This window comes from Myotis davidii, unplaced genomic scaffold (assembly GCF_000327345.1).
Source record: "Myotis davidii unplaced genomic scaffold, ASM32734v1 scaffold235, whole genome shotgun sequence".
Taxonomy (NCBI): Eukaryota; Metazoa; Chordata; class Mammalia; order Chiroptera; family Vespertilionidae; genus Myotis; species Myotis davidii.
In genome coordinates this window covers 2,273,993-2,296,228 of record NW_006287462.1, presented here as the reverse complement: position 1 = coordinate 2,296,228, position 22,236 = coordinate 2,273,993, and the positions used below count along the sequence as shown (strand labels likewise).

The window sequence follows — 22,236 nt, the reverse complement described above, 5'->3', positions numbered from 1 at the left end:
TGAAAACCTGCGATGGAGACTATTCGTAGTTTCCACCATTATTTTTAAGTAGCTTTGTTTCCTTATGTTGACATGACCCTCGTTTCAGCCCTTTGTTCCGGGAGCTCTCTGGGGTTCAGGAGTGGTTCCAGTTGTTCTCCAATTTCCTGCCTGTCAAGAATGTTTGTTTCCTTTTTGTCCACCCAAATTCAATTTTTCTTTTGAAACCTAATCTGAAGTCCCTTTTCCCCCCCTGGATCACACTATTTACTTCCCTTCTCAACTCCAGCGGAACACAGAGAGAGACCACAGCTTAAGTTAGTATGGCTTGTGCTTCAAACATGCCTTATTGAGTAATTGGGTTGGAAATTAAAATGCATTTTCCCATTAAAAATGATTACTGGGGTCCCACAAAGGGTATTTAAAAAGAATGATAAAATAATACTTTGTGAACATTTATTACCGGAAAGTCAAAAGAATAGTAAAATGGTTACTTGTATATTAGCCAATTAGATTCAACGTTTTGCCATATTTGATTTCTCACCCTACTTGTCTGTCTGTCTACCTACCTACCTACCTACCTACCTACCTACTTTTTTTGCTAAACTAGTTAAAATTAAGTTGCAGCATTTCCCCCTCTAGTGTGTATCTAGTAGGATTGACTTCCTGTACATAACCTCAGTACCATTATTATCCATAAGAAAATAAACATGTCTTTAATACTGTCTAACCCAGTTTCCTCAATTGTCCTCAAAATATCCTTTGTAGCTGTTTAAATGTTTTATTATTGTTTAAAATTTTCAATCAGGCTCCAATCAAGATTTACTTGATTGCGTTTGGTTGTATTAGTTCTAACAAAAGCTATTTGAATGCACATTTAGCTACTAGGAAAGTAGGGGGGGTGGGGGAAGGGAAGGAACTGTCTTGAGCACAGGCATTATTTGAAATCTTTGGCTACTTACTCCCTCCCTTACTCTTAATGCCTGTCTCCAGATCCTGGGGTGCTCCTGCTGCCCCGAGCTCTCCATTTTGGCACCCCCAAGGGTGCAGCTGAGCTTACACAGGTACGTATTAGCAGAAACCTCAAACAGCTGCATTTTTCAAGGGGCGTCTTAGCCACATGCATCTGTCAGTCATGAGTTCATGGCCAGGCATTGTTGATGTGGGCGTGTTTTGCTGGGAAAGCTATCTAGGCCTCCATCTATTTCCAAAGTGGTCTTTCTACCCAGAATCAGAGTTCTGTGCTCCTGGATTGTGGTAGCATTTCAAGTACTTGGACAAAATAAAGATAACTGGCTGTGTGCATTGGGAGGGGTTTTGTGTCATGGGTGGGTAGACTCTGAGCAGGCAGGTCCCTGTCTGGATGTCCCTTCCCTGCCTTGTCACAGCTGCGGAGTGGGGGAGGGTGGGGCTGTGGCAGCTGCTTATCTGGGAGGTGTTTGGAAGTTGGCCACTGCCTGAAGTTTTGTTTCACTACAACATTTAGCACTTATTTATATACTGATTTCCATTGTTTTCCCATTTGTGCTCTCCATACATTTTTAGCTTTATGAATTTGTCTGGGAAAATGCTGTGTCTTAATAATTGTTGCTGTAGGGAATGATCTTAAAAGCTCTATGACTTTGGTTATCTCTGCAGCCAAAATAGGAATTATCCCCAAATAGGAATAATTTGGGGACAATTTTGTTTTGTAGAATTTGCTTTTGTTAGTGTAGCTAATTGATTTCTTTTGTTAGTGTAGCTAATTGATTCAAACTGTGTTAAAACCAGTTAACTTAATAAAGGAGGCTGTTTTGCAGGAGCTAGTTGATCTGGTTGTGGGCACCATCAGAAACATGATCTGCCCGAGTTTTTGGCCAGGCTCTTGCTAGCTCTTAACCGTGTGACCTTGGGCAAATGATTTATCCTCCTGAACGTCAGTTTCCTGTTCTCTAAAATAATAGTACCCACCTCACAGTTGCGACCATCTGAAACTGTTGGGGCTATGACCTAAACCTTGAGGCATCTAAGCAAATATATTAAATGTTTATGCAGTAAACTCAGTGGAATAGAGGTTGTAAATAGCCTCACATTACATCAGGATAGGCTTTGCTAACAATGGGTTTGTCAGATTTGGTTTTGTTATCGGTCCAAAGACCATATATGCCCAACACTTTGAAAATGCCAAAACTGAAAATGTCAGAGCCTGGAGGAGAAAAGGTTTATTGATAGAGAAGGTGCCAAATTGAGAAGATGGGCACCTTAGTGGTTCCTCTAATCTACCTTAAGGAAGCACAGAGTTGAGGCTTCTTTTATGCCAAGGGAAGGGAAAATGGGAGGAGATGGTTTAATAAAAACTCTAAAGCCCTAAGCAGAATTTCTTTAATGATTAACATGTTTACAGCAGGAACCATTAGCCTGAAGGCCATGGGAAAAACGCAAGCCCACACAAGGAGTCAAAGAGACTGAGCATTTCACTTTATTACAGTTTTATTAGGAGATGAGTTTATTTTTAGATAGTTTTGGATCTTTTCTTGTGGACATGGGAGGGTGGGCTTATGTTTTTCTTTCCAGTAGCATCAACCCAGAGTGAATTGTGGATGGGGCTGTAGACAGTGGGGGAAATTTTAGACTTTTGAGAACCACAGAGGACATCAGTACTAGCTCGTAGTTGTTCAGATTAGGGTGCTCCTAAGCTGGCCTTTGCTAAAAACGTCCTCAATCTGATTGAGGTACGTTCTCTGAGGTTGACCCCTTCCAACTCTCCCATCCACACTCGTCTTGTATACTTGTTTCGTCTATCTCCTTTCCGAAAACCGACTTCTGAGCATGGGCCACGAAGTTTCAATCGCACAGTACGTGTTCTCCTGCACGTGGTATTTTGTGGAAGAGCCACACTCAAGGGGCCAAAGAGCTGCATGTGGCTCGAGCTAACCAAATCAAGGCCCAGAGAGGTAAAGTAACTTGTTCATGGAGGTAGCAGGTGGCAAAGCTGGATAAGGAAAAATACATTTAGAGAAATGCATATCTCATGATGTTAGTCAGTAATCTAGACCAAAAATAGATTGCTCTTGGGTACTGTGATTTGAATGTTTGCTAAAGAAAAAAAGTGGGAGGAAAAAGCGTGTGTGTGTTTAAAAGTTCTTTTCCAACTAAGCTAGGTGTGGGTTATCAATTTACTAACCAAGCCCCTTTCCCATCACAGAGTTGCCGGGTCACTCTGCTGGGAAACTCTAGCTTCTGGGAATGCAGCCCCTTTCCTGATAAAAGGGAAAGAATAGCTATCAGAACCATCAAAATGCTCTTGACCTTGATTGGAACAGAGCTGCTTGGGAAAAGTCACAAGGTCTCCTTATGTGGAGTCTCTAGTTATTACCATCGTCTTCCCCATTATTTTAGTAACCCTCAGGTGATGCCCACTGGCTTTGAGGAATGCCATTTCTGCACCATTCATCTCAGCACCTCTTGTTACTGGTCCAAAGTCCATGTGCCCAATGCCTCAAAAGGTCAATATTCAAAACATTAGTAGTTGGAGTAAGAAAAGGTTTATTGATTGAGAAGGCGCCTAATTGAGAAGGTGGGGGCTTTAAGAGGTTCCTCAAATCTATCTTTGGGAGTGCAGAATTCAGGCTTCTTTTATGCGAAGGGAAAGGAGAATGAGAGGGGGTAAGAGGTGATCGAAGACCACAGACATGTAGGTACCAGTGGGATCCAAGGAAGAGTGAGCAATCTCTAAATCTCTTTGTTTTCGGTCCATTGACCCCTGTTGATCTGAGTCTGGTCTTAAGGCTCCTGAAAATGTTTGATAAACAATCATTATTTTGTACTTTTCCCCTACCTCTTCAGGAGTGGTACCTTCTGGCAAGGGGCTGGCTATATTTCCAAAAACTTGAGCCTCATGCAGAATTCCTCTAATGTTAGCATAGCTATAGCAGGAGCCATTTGCCTGAAGGCCACAGGAAAAATGCAGACTAGAATGACTGATAAGACAGAATCAGAGAGACTAAGCATTTTTCACCCGTTACACTGCCAAGCATGTCAAACTTGTGGCCGGAGGGTCCCATGCCTCATTTATTTAAACGAGGCATGCAGCCCTCTTGACCCAAGTTTGACATGCTTGCAGTGCCATTGGAGTCAGTTGCAAACACAAGTATTACTTGGAAACAAGCTAGAAAACAGCTTTTGATTTTTGTGGGATGACTTTTAGCCATTCCTTATACTTTTTCCTCAGTTCCTTGCAGTCTTCAGTCTTTTTTGTTTCACGTCTTCTTTTCTGACCTTCTCCATGGGATCTTGGCAAAACATTTGACGCATACATAGTGAGTCCTCAGAATACACTAAAGCTAGTATAGGTGATTAAATAAGCCTGTCTGGGCCAAGGAAAACCCCATGGATTTTGATAAATGCTGTCTTTGTTGGACATTTTTTTCCTTGTAATGTTGTGGAAGGGAATCACATGCAGAGGCTACTGGAGATGAGGTGTGGGGCTTCTTTTTGGAGAGGCTGAAGGGACCCAGGTGAGCTGTGGGTTGGGAGTTGGAAGGGAGGTCAGAGATGGCGAACAAATAGTAAAGTTTTGCAGTTCATCTCATCAACTGCTTTGAGACTGGTGTTGGGCATTTTCAGAACATACTCTACTTCTTACTGTTCTAACCGGAACCCATTGTTTTGAAGTTTGGGGATCATTTAAACTGTGAAGGGAAAGGAGAATATGAGAGCAAATGAGTATTCAATATTTTAACAGAAAAGTAGCTAAATGTTGAAATATTATTGGAAAAAAATAATTGAAATATACCTTAAACCAGCCGTGGGCAAACTATGGCCCGCGGGCCGGATCCGCCCCGTTTGAAATGAATAAAACTAAAAAAAAAAAAGACCGTACCCTTTTATGTAATGATGTTTACTTTGAATTTATATTAGTTCACACAAACACTCCATCCATGCTTTTGTTCCGGCCCTCGAGTCAAAAAGTTTGCCCACCCCTGCCTTAAACAGACATTTGTGGTTGGATGGTGCTCTCTTACGAGCCCCGTTTTACATATTGTTAAACAAAAACCCTCCTGGCTGGAAGTTATTCTGAAAGAGGGTTTATTGAGCCAGAAAAAATGACCAGGTCCTGGGGCATACAGCACCAGCAGCTGGGCTAGATGGAGAAGACTGACATATCCACCGTCTTGGGGTTGCCGGGTGTCTTTTGGGGAAGAAAGATGCAGGTTGTTTTGAAAGATTGGGGGTGAGAGGTATGTGAGAGAAGTGAAGCAGAGAAAGTTCTGGGATAGGTGACTAAGTCCTAAGGAAGAAGTAGTTGATGCTTCTGGATCGGTGGTGGGCAACATCTGGAAAGTTCAGGCCTATGCAAGAGCATCTGGTGGTTTGTGTGTTTTAGATAAGAGCTGAAATAGCTGCCTGAAGGTTGATTCAAAGGTGCAACATACATTCAGGAAAGTGACCAGTCTTTTGTTGGCTTAATTAACTTCCCTTGACTTCCCCCCCTCCTGCTATAGTGTAATTTAGGACATCTCAGAATTTTCCTCTTGCCACTGTGCAGACACGTAGGCTTTGAGAAGGAAGAGGAGCAGGGCACCGGCAGGCAGGACCCAGGCTGCCTGGTGTGAATCCAGCACTGCTACTGAGTGTGTCCTCGGGGAGCCAGCTTTACCTTTCTGCGCCCCCTGTTCTGTCTGTAATGTGGGTATCACACCGCTAACTGTGTCATAGGTTTATGGTGGAGATTCAGTGCTTTGCATAGTGCTGGCTCATGAATGCTCCATCCATGTGGTAGCTGTTGTTAGTAGTAACAAGAGTAATAAACTCTCTGCACCAAACTCCCCTCCCTCTGGAACCTTCCCACCCCAAACTGTTCCTTTCCTTACTCTGGCTCAGCCTACTTTGTCTGAGCCTGACTGCTTAGTCCTTTATTGTCCTGGGCTTTGCAGTTCCCATGGCTCTCCCTGCATGGGCCAGCCCAATTGGAGACGTGGGGTGCACAGTTCAGCTGTGCCCCAGTGCCTTCGGAGTTTTTTTCACGGGCCTCTCCCATTCCTTCAATCTCTCTGGGTAGCCTCACTGAACCCACAAGCCCTCTTCTGCCCTGACTGCTCTAGTTCTCAACAGATGCCATCTCTTATTATATGTTAAGAGAAAATAGAGGGTATTGGGCACCTGCTCCCTCAACTTCCTTATGCCCACTACACTGGACTCTAACTCATCACCCTGCTTCTGGAACAAGTGTCTTTTTTTCCCTAGTCAGGTGTTTAATCCGTCTCCTTCACGCGGAAATGATCCCTTCTGGCTTCTTCTAGGTTATCACTCCCTATTCCCTCTCACTCACCCATTTGCTCTTTCTGCCTGTCAATACCTGGGTTCAACCCCTTAGAAACAACCACCACAACAAAGCTCCAAATCAAAATGCCTTCCCCTCCTCTACCCCTTTCGCTCATACTTGGCACCTAGAAAGAGTGAACCGAGTCCCGTCTGTATTTGTCAGCCCAGCGAGTCCCGCCTTACCTTAAGTCTATTGAAAACCTGCTCCCTCCAAGGCCACACGGGTCTCCCCTGCATTGTTTTTCCTTCCTACTTTATTTTTAAAATTTATTCATTTTCTGTATGTATTTATTTATATTAGGATTTTAAAGTTTATTTCAGGAAATGATAGACAAACAGGGAGTAAAATACAGCAAGGAGAAACTTAAAAAAAAAATTCCAAGTTGCGCCGAAACCGGTTTGGCTCAGTGGATAGAGCGTCGGCCTGCAGACTGAAAGGTCCCAGGTTCGATTCCGGTCAAGGGCATGTACCTGGGTTGCGGGCACATCCCCAGTAGGAGATGTGCAGGAGGCAGCTGATCGATGTTTCTCTCTCATCGATGTTTCTAACTCTCTATCTCTCTCCCTTCCTCTCTGTAAAAAAATCAATAAAAAATATATTTAAAAAAAAAAATTCCAAGTTGCTTCCTAAATTAGAAACTAAAGTTTTCCCACATGTTCTTAGAAATATCTGTGCGGCCTCATTTGCCTTAGTTCTACATTCTCTGTCTATAAAGATACTTCTTAGGTTCTTTTTCTTTTTGTTGTGGTAAGAACATTAACATGCGATTTACCCTCTTCATAGATCTTGAAGCGCACACACCGTGTTGTTAACTGTAGACAATGTTGACAGCAGATCTCTGGAACGTACTCATCTTGCATATCTGACACTTTATACCCACAGGAACAAAAACTTCCCACTTCCCCTCTCCCCCATATCTGGCAACCAGTGTTATATCCTCTGCTTCTGAAAGCTTAGCTATTTTAGTATCTCGTGTAAGCGGAATCAGGCCGTGTGTGTCCTTCTGTGACTGGTGTACTTCACTCAGCATAATGTCCTCCAGGCTCAGCCTGTTGTCACCTGTAACAGGACTTCTTTCTTTCTTAAGGCTGACTAAGATTCGATTGTGTGTGGGCACCCCATTGTCTTTAACCATTTATTAACTGATGGGCATTTAGGTTGTTTCCATAGCGCGGCTATTGCGCGTAATGTTGCAATAAAGTGCAGATACCTCTTCAAGATCCTGTTTTCAGTTCTTTTGGATAAATACCAGACACGGGACTGTTAGATCATATGGTAGTTCTATTTTTAATTTGTGAGGAACCTCCATACTTTTCCCATAGCACCTACACCATTTTACATTTCCCTCTTATTTTAGTTCTCTCTTGCAGCATTTTACCTAGCTGACTTCTCATTCATTCGAGAAACCCCTTCCTTTGTGTCCTAGGGTGGCCCCCTGGCTTCTCTTCCTCTGCTTCCTCATGGAGTAGATCTAATTGCTCAATGATATTTCCATCTCAATGTCCCCCTGTTTGCCTCTATCTGTACATGTTCAAAACCAAGCTCGTGATCCTGTCTTCTCCATGCCAAGTATATTAGTTTGCTAGAGCTGTAACAAAGTACCACAAAGTGGGTGGCTTAAAATAGAGAAATGTATTGTCTCAGTTCTGGAGGCTAGAAATCCAAGATCAAGGTTGGCAGAGTTATTTCCTTCTGAGGGCTGTGAGGAGGGATCAGTTTCATGCTTCTGATGGCTTGCTGGCAATCTTTAGCTTGTAGAAGCATCACCCCAATGTCTGCCTTTTTTGTTCACATGATGTTTTTTCTATGTGAATGTCTGTCTACACATTTCTCCAGTCATGTGGAATTAGGGTCCACTGTAGTGACCAAAGATGCTTGAGGTTGGGACTTCAACCTATGAATTAGGAAGGTGGCAAGATTCAACCCATAACACCAAACAAACTTTTTTTCAGGTATTTCTAATTTCAGTGAATTAAACCAATGTCCACCATGTTGCTCAAGCAAAAATGTGGGTATCATCTGTGTCATGTCACTTGCTTGTATATTAATTAGGTTTCAGAGCTCACAAAAATTAGAGGCAAAATTTTGGAATAGGAACTATAGCATCCAATAAGTTTATAAAGAGGCCTGTGACTCCCAACTGGCTGACAACCTCTGCTCTATATCTTTTTTTTTTTTAAAGCATTGACCACCTTGGTACAAAAGTAATATGTATGTACAAATTTTGGAAAATTACAGAAAAGCATACAAATAAAATTTTAAATTATCCTATTATCCACTTACCCAGAATCAATTCTTTGTATGTTTTATGCCTTTATGCATTTTTTTTTCTAGTTGGGTCATACTGTATGTAAGATTTTGAATCTAACTTATAAAATTCAACAATGGATCAGAGGTGTTTTCTCATATCTTCATAAATAGTTTCAAATGATGCATTTTATTATATCAAATGGTAGACTATGATTGACTTAGGTATTTTCTTACTATCCCATTGTCAAACATGCAGATGCTGCCAATTTTTGACTTTTATAAATAACTAGAGGTCCAGTTCATGAAATTTGTGCACAGGTGGGGTCCCTAGGCCTGGCTGGTGATCAGGACCAATCAGGGCCTTCCTTCCTGTTGGCTGGTGGCTGCCAGCTGCCAGCTGCCAGCTGGGGCCTGTCGACCAGGGGAGAGACTGCAGGAGGTTGGCTGTGGGAGTGCACTGACCACTAGAGGGCAGCTCCTGCGTTGAGCATCTGCCCCCTGGTGGTCAGTGCACATCATAGTGACTGGCTGTTCTGGTTGTTTCGGCGTTCGGGTCGCTTAGGCTTTTATATGTATAGATGCTGCAACAACCTTTGCTATTACTTTGGACTCAAATAATTTGTTCATAATTCAGATGTGCTTCAGCTAGCAGTGAAGGAGGAAGGTGGACACAGTGTCTTTAAGCAAATTATTAGTGTAAATTGAAGGAAAGCTAAACTTACCTATGTTAACAAATGATTTAGGCATTATCTGTGAATCGTTACTTATGATTTATAATTTATTCTTCATTGAATTGCTAAGGTAGATCACAATAGAATCTCCAGTCAACATTTTGCTTTTTAGTGATTCTTGATAGTCTATAATGAGCTGTCAAATGGAACTTTTGGAATGATGGAAATATTCTCGTTATCTGATCCATCCAATATGGTAGCCAATTAGCCACAGGTGACTATTGAACACTTGAAATGTGGTAAGGGCAACCAAGGAACTAAATTTTTAATTTTACCTAATTTTAATTGTCTTAAATTTAAATAGCTATTTGTGGCTGGTGGTAACTATATTAGATAGTGCTGTTCCTGTCAAGACAATGACTAAACACTTCTATAGTGTTTTATCTTTTCTGAGACACTTTTACATGCTTTACTTATTAATATATTTAATCCTCACAATGACTCCATGAGGTAATCTTCCAGGTACTAGTGCTGTAGAACTAATTATCCCCAAGTTTAGTGATTTAAGACAATAGCAACCATTTATTTTGCTTTGAAATCTACAATTTGGGCAGAGTTCATCAGAAACAGCTCATCTTTGCTCCACAGAGCAGCAACTGGGGCGATAGGATCTACTTCTAAGATGACTCAGTTACATGACTGGTAAATTGCTGACTATTACTGGTTTCTCTCCTCAGGGCAGCTGGGCTTCCTAGCAACATGGTAGCTGGGTTCCAAAAGCAAGTGTCCCAAGAGACAGGACTTAGAAGCTGACAAAGGATCACTTCCAACATACTCTATTGGGTAGGCAAAGCACAGAGTATGTTGGGCCGAGTTTTGAAATCATAGAAAGGTACAGTCATTTTGACTCAATTTTTCAGTTAAGGAAACTGAGTGCAGTTTCTTAAATAACTTGCCCAACGTAACAAGCCTAGTAAGGCCAAGCTGTTATTTATTCCAGGCAGTCTTGACTTTGTAACCTTAGTGCCTATATTGCATCGCTCTGTAATTCAATTTTCACTCATTTAGATCTATGTCTTCTCCAGTTTTTCATGGTCGAGTAATTATCAGATTGTGACTGATACATGTTCATAAGTCACAAACACTGTAAATATGTAGTATTTGCAAGGGTTTGCTAGATGTCAAATTAATGATAAAGACACAGTTTCAACCACCTCATTCAGAAGGCGCTGTTTGGCTCCAATTTTCAACTCCTCTGCTTCCATCCCTGTCTCCTACTGCTCCCCAAAGAGAATGTATCACCTTCAGACTGGAACAGTATGATTCTGAGTAACACCCTCTCAGTCTTAGCATGCTGCCTGCTTCACCCACGCCTCGTGCATGGAATGTGTTAGTAAAAAGGAATCAATAGGTAAAACTTATGTAGAATTATAAAAGGAGTTAAAGGAATGTTTCTGTTTTTTTCTGAACTTAAGGCTTGAGGCCAAACCCTCATTTAGGTGATATATTTGCGTATGTTTAGTGTGTGTGTTCATCCATCCATTCATTCATTAATTATTCTGATTATTGGAAGAAAAATCAATAAAAAACAGGTTGAAATACACAGGTTAAAAAATATACAGGTTACCTGAAATTCTAGAAGTTGCCTATAATGAATGTAGCTTTTTACTAACTTAAGAAACCAGCAATTTCTTTTCATGTTCAAGTTCAAAGATAATGGATATTTCCATGTGAAAAGAGAGGTGGCTTTGTTCTTTGCCCCCTGGTTTGCAAATTAGGCTCCTGTTTGGGACTGTTTGCTGCAGTGATGAAGTGTATCTGTCGCTGTATAATCATTACAACACAGGTTCTTTTTTCACCAAAATACTCTTGAGAGCGCTTGAAATTAAATGTATCCAGCTTTCCGATTTCTGGGTATCTTAAGCAATATGTATGGATCTTTTTGATGTAGAAAACCTCACTTTATCATTTTATATTCTGAGTATTCCAAATGGTGAGACTTCATTTCGGTCAAAGCCCACATATTTCTTTAGTCCTCATCCTACCTGAACCCCTTTCTTTGATAATTCTCTTGGATTTTGTGTTTGAAAACTGGTACTTTGCTGGTTTTCTATACAGTTTGTTCTTTCTCTTTTATTTTAATTGGCCATTTCTTACGTTACTTACTTTCCTATGAGGAGCTTAACTGACACCCTGCTGGCCTGCCCAGACATTCGGCTGACCCGATGTGATTCCAATATGTTTTGACACATCTGAAAGCACATTTCTCCTTTTTCCCCCAAAAGATGTTCCCTTCCCAGCTGCCCTATTTTTGAAGTCATAAAATAGGTACTCACTGTCATGTTTTTCTTCTGAAAATGGCATGTCTTCCATGGCATTCTCTGAATCTGCCATGACCTGCCCATGAGTTGACTTGTTTGATGGTTGTTTCTGGTGCTATCCTGCAAGCTCCAAGGTGGCACTGGCTAAGCCAGGTTGTTTATCACTTTCTCTATCCGGCTCCCAGCAGGGAACTTGTCACATAAAGGGCATCCGTAAATGTTCATTTGGGTCAGTGAATGAATAAACAAATGCTTATGTTTTCATTTTTATGCTTGCACCCTGGGCCAACACCTTAATGCCATCTTGGGTTTTCTCCCTTTTCATACTGTACATCTGTCAGTTTGCTAAATCCTAGGACGCTCCTTGAGACAGGTTCTTTGTTCTGCGTGCCCAGTGATATGGCACAGGTGCCCTGAATGGTGGCATGTGGTGAGCATTTCCTATGTTGCAGAAGTGGTTCTAAATGTCTCACATGTATTAATTTACTTCATCTTCGTAACAAGCGTAGAAGGGTGGGTAGGTACTATTAGTATGCCCATTTCACAGTGGAGCTGAAGCATCGTTTTTGTCATTGGTCAGTGTCACACAGCTGACCGTGAACCCACGTCTCCTGAGTCTGAGCCAGTAATACCCGCAGTGATTATGTGTGTGCTCTCTGCTGGGCACTTCGCTCACTGGGCTTTTATGCCACGCTGTGTAGGTGCTCTTAGAGGTGAAGAAGCAGAGGATGGCTTGGAGAGGTTTTAAAAACATTATCCAGGGTGGGACCCAGTTCGTGAGTAGCAGGAACAGGATGGGGCCTTCACCTGTGTGCCTGAACTGCCAGACCCACCAGTGTCTGGATAGCCATGGCTTTGGGCACAGACTCGGATTTAATGTGAACATTTCCCAAGTCGTGAGGTTCTCCTTGCTCCCTGCAGACGTCTAACGCAGCCATGCGGGTTTCTTCCCACAGACAGTGGTGGCAGCCACACGCTGCACTCCAAAACAGAGACGACCCCGTCGCCCACTGACAGTGCTGGGAGTGGACACCCAGAATATATTGCGTATGTGCTTGTCCCCGTGTTCTTCATCATGGGGCTCTTTGGCGTCCTCATCTGCCACCTGCTTAAGAAGAAAGGCTATCGTTGTACTACAGAAGCTGAGCAAGATGCGGAGGAGGAAAAGGTTGAAAAGATAGGTGAGTGCTGTGGATTCTTTTTATGGGAGTGTGGGTTGGGTTGATTTTTAAGTAAGGAAACAGTCATACACACGCACACACACACAAACACAAACACACATATTCCATCCCTGTGAGCAAGATGATGCATGCTAACCGCAGGTGGTATAGTAAGTGTTCGTGTAGATGTCACCATAATAACACCTACCATTTTAAACCTGGCTTTCATTTATTAAATACTTACCAGGTAATTATTCTTACTTGTCTTGTGGTCTTGGGCAAGTTACATATGCTTTGAATCTCTGCTATGTATACTTTAACTGAAATTTAATTTAAATTAATTTAATTAAAATTTTATTTCATTTGTATGAGTATAGTAATCTCTACCTCATAGGATTATTGTGAGAAGATGATGTGATGTGGGACACAGATGGCCACTCTGTAAATATTAACTCTCTCTACTATTATTGAGTTAGATTCTAATTTAAATGATGGGAAAGTCAGTAGATCTCACCATTTGGGGGGGGGGGTAATTACTTTGTCTAGGGGAGCTCTGTGTTAAATCAAGGAGATTGGAGTTTATGATGTTTAAATTAGTGATTGTGTGAATAGTGCAGTATAAGAAGCGCAGACTAGTGCCTTAGCGTTAACTTTAGGGCAGCTCACCTTTTCCTCTTAACGAGGAGTTGTTGGGTGGTCTTTAGAAACACCTAAGAGGTGAAATTCTGTTTTCTCCATGGATGTTCTTTCTAACCATCCGTTAGGGGCACTTTCTAACTTGAGTCTTGGGGAGTCTAGATAACTCTCCATGTCCCTTTCAGCTTCTCAAAGGGCAGTTTTTGCAGAAGGTGACATTTGCAGTAAGTAGGTCACCCTTCAAGCCAGCCCAAGGGTGGAGTGGGGGGAGCTTCCTCATTCCTTGCCAGCTTGCCGGCCTGTTGGTTTTTCCCACCCCCACTGACCTTTGAGGCAGAGAAAGAACTCGGCTGCAGGATGAGTCATGAGCGAGCTTGTGAGCAAATCAGAGCTGGGTGTTTGTCAACAGACAGCGGAGCCTCCCACCTTCTCCTTCCTAGACGCTCTGCAGGTGGGCTTAGCAGTCAGCGTTTGCACTGGCCCACCAGACACGCATCCTCATGGAGGAGCATCCTCACGGAGGAAGCGTCTGTGCTGGAGAAGGCACTTCTCCAGGTTCATGCTCTGTGAATTGCCGTGAAGTGTTTCAACCCTCCTCTTCCTTGTTTATTGAAACAAATTATACAGACTAGTTTCAGAGTAGAGGTTTGATTTTTTTTTTTCCAAAGACTATCACCTATACCAGTAATAGCAAACCTTTTGAGCTCGGCATGTCAGCATTAAAAAACCCTAACTTAACTCTGGTGCCGTGTCACAGAGAAATTTTTTGATATTTGCAACCATAGTAAAACAAAGACATATTTTTGATATTTATTTTATATATTTAAATGCCATTTAACAAAGAAAAATCAACCAAAAAAATGAGTTCGTGTGTCACCCGACACACATGTCATAGGTTCGCCATCACTGACCTATATAGTCTCCAAATTAAGGCCAAAATTAAGATCATCTGGAAGTGTATTTAAAAGAAAGGAGAGTCTTATAAATATGGATGAATATTACATTACCCAATTTAAAAAACCAAATTAAAACCCTACATTTCCACTGCAATTAAAATAATCCAAGAATAATTTTTTCCCTTTCAATTAGCTTTTTTCCATTACCCCTAAGGGTTTAACACAATGTTGAGAGAGAAATAATAGTGGTATGGACTGATACCAATGCATGAAGTGGTTGTCTTGGAAAGTGAGTGGGTGTTTGGACTTGAGACGAGACTGATGGACCACTGCGATGCTCTTCATGTCCAGTGGAAGCAGGGAGTCGCTGCGTGCTCTGCCTCAGGCAGTCAGGGAGGAAGGGAGCCTGGGTGCTCCGCACCCTGGGTGATTGGCTGAGCTTCTGAAGACTGTTCAGTGAGGTCTCGGCTCTAAGACAGAATGTCTCATCGACTCGATGCAGGTGACCAATTGTAACATCATTTCCTCCCCTTTCTCTTTCAGAGTTGAATGATAGTATGAATGAAAATAGTGACACTGTGGGGCGAATTGTCCACTACATCATGAAGAATGAAGGTATGTTTTAGTGTTCCGGAGCAATTCAGTATTCCCATGTTTTATTAAGAACCTGCTCGGAAGAGTCAGGATTTGTATGGCCTCTCCTGTCGATTTTCTGAAGTTATCGGCAGCACCTTTTACTGAAGCTCAGCTTCCAACATTGTCCAACCACGAGCAGTTCAAATAAGTGAGCTTTCTAAGAGCCAGTTGGCCTGAGGGCTGCAGAGTCAGGCCTGGAGGTGGTGGCTTACCTTCACATCCTGGCCTCACCTCTCAATCTGGGGAAAGCCACATTACCTCAGTTCTCCTCTGTAATAACAACACCTACCTGGTAGCATTGTTGTGACATATCGCACATTAAGTAAGTAGTATAATAAGCACTCAAATATTACTAGTATCTACTCCTTTCTTGTGCTTTATGTGAAATACACATAATGTGAAATTTACCATTATATCCACGTTAAAGTGCCTAATTCATTGGCATTAGGTACATTCACAGTGTTGTACAACCATCACCACTCTCTAGTTCTAGAACTTCTTCATCCCAGACTGAAGCTCTGTGCCCATTAAGCAGTTACCTGCCCCCCAAACTTTATCCCCTTCCTTCCAACCCACTGGCCACCGCTACTCTGATTTCTGTCTCTATGCATTTGTCTGTTCTGTGATCATTCTTAAATGTACAAACTTTTAAAATGTTTAACCTTTATGGATCTAAGCATTTCCTGCCTCTGAAATGTATTCTAAACCACCATCTTCTTTCATGGCGGGTTAATTTAATCATGATCAGATACATTAGGGTCATCACGATAGGATGATTCCGTGCCCTCAGCGACTTTTGAGGTTTGTGCAACTCCTTGCCCACATACCCAATAGTTGCAGATCCTCATACTTTAGATTTTCATGAGGATTGAAAATAAAACGTTCTCCGTGGGCACTGTCTTTGCCTGTCAGTGCTGACTCACATGGTGTGCATTGATGCAGCTGAGCCATTTGTCTGGGAGGTGAAGTGCCTCTGTATGGCCCCGTAAATGCCTGCTCTTCTGCCCCAGCCTTTCCCGGGGGAACCTCAGCCTCCCCTCTTCTCTATCAGCAAGAGCTGCTGCCCAGCCCAGGCAGTTGGTCACTGTTTTTGACTTAGAGAAACAGCCATTCCGTAGGATTCAGCATAATTTTCATTGTTCTTTACAGAGTGTGCTTTATGTATTTGGTATAGATCCAGGTGCTTTGTGTGTATAATTTCATTTAACCCCCAAAATATCTCTACAGTTAGCATTATATCCATTTTATAGATGAAGATGTGAAGGCTCCAGGTAGTGAGCAGCCTAGTCCTACCTGGGTCTCTCTCAAGTGTAGCTTTCAGTTTCTGTAAAATCAGATAACCAGACTTAGTGGAATGGCTTTTAAAAGAAGATCAAAACAGACCAGAACGCTTGGATTTTAAGCTGTCTTCCAGAGATCTTCCTTCAGGGAACAGTATTTGGTGATGCTGTTCTTGGCACTCAATGGTGCATGTTTCCTTCACATAGAAAAGTGGTTTGTAATTTGCACAAGAAATATACAAACATGTTCACGGCATCGAAGCTTCAGCCGTCACAGAAGTGCCCAGTGAGGTGTGGACAGCCCTTCATTGCTCCCGTGCCTGTGGCTTTGGGGAGCTTGGAGGCCTCTGGGCTTCTGAGAGCGGAAGCAGCTCCTAAATTAGTGAGTACTGGACGAGGTGCTGAATCCATTGAAGTCGGTCACCTGTGGAAACTTCGCCAGGGGCTGAAGTTCGTATGTATGACTTCACAGTGCACCTGCGTGTTGGCTGCATGCCAGGCCTGTTCTAAGGGCTTTTCAGGGACTAGTAACTCTGTGATTCAGGTACTTTCTTGCCATTTTACAGGTGAGAGACCGAGGCTCCTAGTGCTTAACTAACTTGCTGGGAAGTGGCAGAGCTGGGCTTGGAACTCTAGCATCTGACTCCAGAGTCTATACTTAACCACTCGAAGTTACTGCCTCCTTTGTGGTTTACATAGGGATGGTAAACTTCCTTCTTTGAAAGGCTTAAAGTATACAGCTGGGGTAGTTTGTAAAACGCTAGAAACATTAAAGCATTGAATCCTCAGAACTACCTGATGAGGTAGGCCCATTTTGCAGATGAGGTAGCTGAGACTCAGAGGGTAAGAAGCTTGCCCACGGCCCGCAACCAGTGTGGCAGGATGGTGCCTGCAGGGGGCCCGTCTTTTGATTACAGCAGCCAGGAGCATCTGGGCCCTGGAGCAGGCATTCTGTATCATTTCCTTACCTCCCACACTCAAGGGCAAATTGGTCTGTTCTTTTGGTTTTTAATTATGTCCTGTCCTTTTGGAGAACAGCCTTTTTGTTTCAGCTGCGGTAATTCCCAGTAGGTATGTCAGGGTAATACCGAAGGCTCTGTTTTCTGTCTGATTCTTTTTTTTTTAAATATGTCTTTATTGATTTTCTTTTTAAGAGAGAGAGGAAGGGGTAGGGATAGAGAGATGGAAACATAGAACATCATCAGTTGGCTCCGTCTTGCACACCCCCTGCTGGGGATCGAGCCCGAAAACCGGGCCTGTGCCCTGACGTGGAATCGAACCACAGTGACCTCTTGGTTCCTGGGTCGACACTCAACCACTGAGCCACACTGGCCAGACTCTATCTGTTTCTTTACCCTCCTCCCCTGTCAGTGCCTTCATCTGTCTGTCTGTGATGTGGCCAGTGACCGGTGAGAATGGGTGGGGACTCTGGTCCTTTGTGTAGCACTGGTCCTCCTTGGCTACAAGGAGACATCTGATCTCTCAGGACATCCCTTTCCTGCCGTGGCCCCTCCAGCTTCCAGCCTGTTCCCAAACCACAGCTGGGTGGTTAGTTACATACTCTGGTCTCTTACCAGTTATAAGCCAGCTTTTCCAGTTTGCCTTTGAGATCTAAATCCTCTATAGAACAAATTTATTTTTATTTTCCTTTGTCTCTGTCATTAAAAGACTCTGAACTTAACTATAAATTTAGACCTCTCTGTTGGTGTTATGTTTATAATTCTTTTTCATTGTAAGCACACCATAGCATAATCTTAAACATTGGGAAAAAAAGGAGTAAAATTAAGTGCGATTCATCCAGTACCATTTCCCACATCTATTTAGGTTTACTTTGCCTATATTTACATATTTTAAACTATTTGTAATCATGATGTATGATGAGTCTTCCTCTTTGCATTTCTAATTTGGCAAACGGGGTAGTATTTCCCCTGTGCTTATGGTGACAGTCTTGTTTATGGCTTAAACATATCATGGCTTGAATGTTGCAAATCAGGTTACTCTAGATAAGGATCTCTGAAGGATTCATTTCTCAGCTGACCTGAGCACTGATTATTTTCCTCCTAATCTCAAGTCTTGGATTAGCTAGAGTGTTACCTTTAAGTTTTCTTTCAAGTGAGGCTGAATTGAGGAGTGTTTGCGAGGTCATTGGGGTGTTTTTCATTATGGAGTTTGCAAAGTACCTGCCACTCCATAGCTGAGCTCCTCTTGCAGGCCCTTTCATGGTCTGATAGAATAACAATGAAGAGTATTGTGATTGTTCTCCTTGTGCCCCTGACCATTCACAGGAGGCAGAGGGATCCCTTTGTGAAATTCTTACCACAATTTATATTATGACTAAAAGGATTCCTTTACAAACTCTTGTAGGTCTCTGAAACTTGCTGTAATGGTTATGCAAACATCCTGTCAACTATTGAACTATTAATCATTGGGGTAGAGACCTGGACGAGTGGGAAGACCATCAGGTGAAAGAGTCAGGTAGACCAGTTTGTGTCCAGCCTGTCGCTGTGCCCGTGTGACTCTGGCCAGCCAGTGACAGGCTTTAGGCCTCAGTCTCTGTGTTGTAAAATGGGGCGATAATTCTGTCAGGGTTGTCGGGAGAGTCAAACATGGTGAGGTCTGGAAAACTTTTGGCCGGGACTGGCACATACCAGGTACTGTCATTTGGCTGATGGCAATAGTAGTTCTTACTTGGGAAAGTTGCCTTGATTGTAAGGGAAAAAGCTGAAGAGAGTAGTGGTAGGAGAGGAAATGAGGAGGCAAGGGGGGAAGATTTCCTAGCCCATCCCTTAACCAAGGCCCTTCCAACCTGATTCTAGGTCTGCCTTACTGGGGGAAGGGCCTGCTGACCTCTCTGCCGGGTAAGAGTAGGCTGGGGACTCTAGGAGCCCCGCTGGGCGGGGCCTGTGAAGGCTGACCCATGTACAGTCTTGCAGTACCTCCAAGGTGCTAGTCACCTGTTGGTCTCAAGGATGAAGCTTGAAGAACAGAGGAAGAAGCGCACTCCCGCAGGAAACCTCCCTCCCTTCCATTCTCTCTGAAAAGCAGTGGGGAAAAAATTAACATTAGGAGTGTAATGTAACTTAGTCCATGCTAGGTAAGTTGTATGTGTGACCAACACAAAGTTTTAAGCGATCTGGCCTGTGTGGTTAAGGATGCAGAGGCAAGCCAAATGACCCACCTGGAAAATTATATTACACGTGGGATTTTATGTGGGATGCACTTGAAACGACATGGCAGGGTTGAGAGGTTATTATTTGGGCACATAGAAGTCATTAGCACACAGGTCTCCTAAGACATATATGTTCTTACATACTCAGCACAGTGAGCTGGATGCGGTGGAGCATGTCTGCGTTCCCTTCGGTTTGAGAGGAGGCAGTGTCTTCTGTGTCACACTGGGTGATGGGTAGGGAACAGCTCTCTGCTGGAGCTGCTTGCTCTGTCGATTCTCCATCACTCATCCTCAGTTCCCGCCTGGGGAAAGGTATTGGCAGGTGGTACCCTGTCCTGGGGTTCCCTCCCTTCTCCGGGGCCCCAGGGCCTCATCTGTGAACTGAATGAGCTCAGCCAGGAGTTATTCCAACAGCTTTTCTGATGTGATAATTCTGTGATTACTCCTCTTTCTCGTGCTATCCTAATTCTTTACATTTATTCCCCCTTAGCAAATGCGGACGTGTTAAAGGCCATGGTAGCAGATAACAGCTTCGTCGGGGATCCTGAGAGGTGAGTGGTCCTCCCCAGCTATGGGCATTTTCTTCAGTGTGTGCCAGAGCGGGTTTCCCAGCTTCAGCACTGGTGACATTGGGCCAGATAGTTATTTGCTGCGAGGAAGGTCCTGTGCTTTGGGGTGTTTGACAACATTCTTGGCTTCCGCTCACTGGATGCCAGTGCCCCCCTCCCTCCAGAATGTCTGGGCACATTGTCTGTGTCCCCTGGAGGCAGAGGCACCCGGGGAGAACTGCTGTGGGAGAGAATGGTGATGGGGAAAGTGGCAGCCTTGGGGTGGGGGTGGGGGCCTGGCTAGGGTCTCACCTCCAGGACTTACTAAGCATCTTCTTGGGGAAGTTACCTGACCGCTCCGAGGTCAAGTTCCATCTCCTATAAGATGGAGATGACCGCTGCACCCACTTCATTGGGTTATTATAAGGAATACGAAAGACTTCCATGACTTCTCCCTAATTAATTACAGGACTGTATTTCTGTATAATTTCTATATAATTTGTTATTCTCCAACCAGGAGCATTTATCGAGCCTGCTGTGTGCTGGGTACTGTGCTGGAACTGGGTGTTCAGATCTTGCCACGGAGGACTCTGTGTAGTGGGGGATGAAGATGTGTGAGCCCCCGTGGTGGGTGCTGTAGAAGTAAGGGCCCGGGGTGCCAGGGGCGCTGTGGGGCCTGCCAGAGGCCAGCGAAGGTTCAGAGAAGTGCCATCTGAGTCAGGCATGCAGCAAGCAGAGAGAAGAGGCAGGGGCTGCGTTTAGAAAGTTCAGGAGAAAAGGCCCTGGGGCACAAATGTGTGAGATGCATCTGGAAAGGTCAGTCTGGGGTGGCCAGAGAACGTTCTGCGGACAGTAGCGAGAAGGCCAGGAAGGCAAGTTGGGACTGAGTGATGTGGCAAGGAGTTTGGACCTTCCTGCTTACCCTGTGGGTGGTGCACCCAGCATATTTTACTTTTGCTATATATATATATTTTTAAAGCATATGTATATATATATATGCATCAATATATATATAATTGATTTTTAGGTGGGGGGGAGAGAGAGAGAGAGAGAGAGAGAATATCGATGTGAGATTGAAACATCGATCAGCTGCCACCTGCACGCCCCCTACCTGGGGATCGAGGCCACAACCCGGGCATGTGCCCTGACGGGGAATCTTACCAGCAACCTTTTGGTGCATGGGAGTAACACCCAACCAACTGAGCCACACTGGCAGGGCACATCCAGCATATTTAAAATATTTAATACGTGCTTGTCAAGCTGGCCATGTTAGCTTTGCACTTTTCCGAGGTAAGTGGGTGCAGGAAGGTCAGCTTAGGAAGCTCTGGTGGTGTCGTTCACAGAGACATGATCTGTGATTTCTCCCGAGTTCCAGCCCTGAGCACCGACGCCTGGTGTTAGGACCCAGTTAGTGCATGGGATCTTTGCCTGTTACCTGTGGGCATCACATGGTGCCTTCTCTGGGCTTTCTACACAGCGGGTACTTGATAAATGTTTGTGAATGGATGTGTTAAACTTTTGAATTCAGCCTTCTACTATGTGGTGTTACTTTAACATTGTTTTGCCCCAGAAAGCTGCTGCTGCGTGGTTGCTGTTTTGTTTGTGTTTTTAACATATAAAGAGCATCCCTGAAGAGCACCAGGAAGCTATTGGCGTCTGTGGTATTTGAGAGTATCTTTTCAACCCAGGGCCACACTTCTTTTTTTTTTAAATATATTTTTTTATTGATTTTTTACAGAGAGGAAGGGAGAGAGATAGAGAGTTAGAAACATCGATGAGAGAGAAACATCGATCAGCTGCCTCCTGCACATCTCCTACTGGGGATGTGCCCGCAATCCAGGTACATGCCCTTGACCGGAATCGAACCTGGGACCTTTCAGTCCGCAGGCCGACGCTCTATCCACTGAGCCAAACCGGTTTTGGAAGGGCCGCACTTCTAAATGTGCAAGCTGGCTGTTTCAGCAGCATAAAGGCTGGGTTGTGCAGTCGCAGACTTCCAGGTGCCTTGGGGCTCTGACACAGCCTTAGGTGTCAGGCTCTGCTGTGATGGATTGCCCCACCTGTATCCACTTCCACCAGGTCAGCGGGCTGGTTCCCTGTCAGGCTTGCCTGTCCTGTTTTAATTCCTCCTTTTCTAGTGGACCAGAGCCCTGCCATGTGCCTTTTGAAAGGAGAAAATCCCTGGCCTGCATACTTTTGTTTGGTTTCTTTTTTCAGAGAGGAAGGGAGAGGGAGGGAGATAGAAACATCAATGATGAGAGAGAATAATTGATCGAAACCCAGGCATATGCCCTTGACTGGAATTAAACCCAGGACCCTTCAATCTACAGGCCTACGCTCTATCCACTGAGCCAAACCAGCTAGGCAATTCCTCTGCTTTTTGATA

At 43.7% G+C, this 22,236-nt stretch overlaps 1 protein-coding gene across 3 annotated transcripts in view; it reads left to right on the top strand.

Moving 5' to 3' along the window:
• Positions 1 to 22,236, top strand: part of RELL1 (RELT like 1) — a 48,440-nt gene that overhangs the window by 4,125 nt on the left and 22,079 nt on the right. For 2 of the 3 annotated variants that reach the window (XM_015561002.1, XM_015561001.1), the window contains exons 1-4: positions 11,362 to 11,431; positions 12,482 to 12,706; positions 14,761 to 14,832; positions 19,793 to 19,853. In XM_015561002.1, coding sequence (XP_015416488.1) covers positions 11,377 to 11,431; positions 12,482 to 12,706; positions 14,761 to 14,832; positions 19,793 to 19,853 — 413 coding nt within the window. In that variant the 5' untranslated portion in view covers positions 11,362 to 11,376. Of the gene's footprint in view, positions 1 to 11,361; positions 11,432 to 12,481; positions 12,707 to 14,760; positions 14,833 to 19,792; positions 19,854 to 22,236 lie in introns of those variants that run through there. The other variant, XM_006759283.2, reaches the window with a different exon arrangement.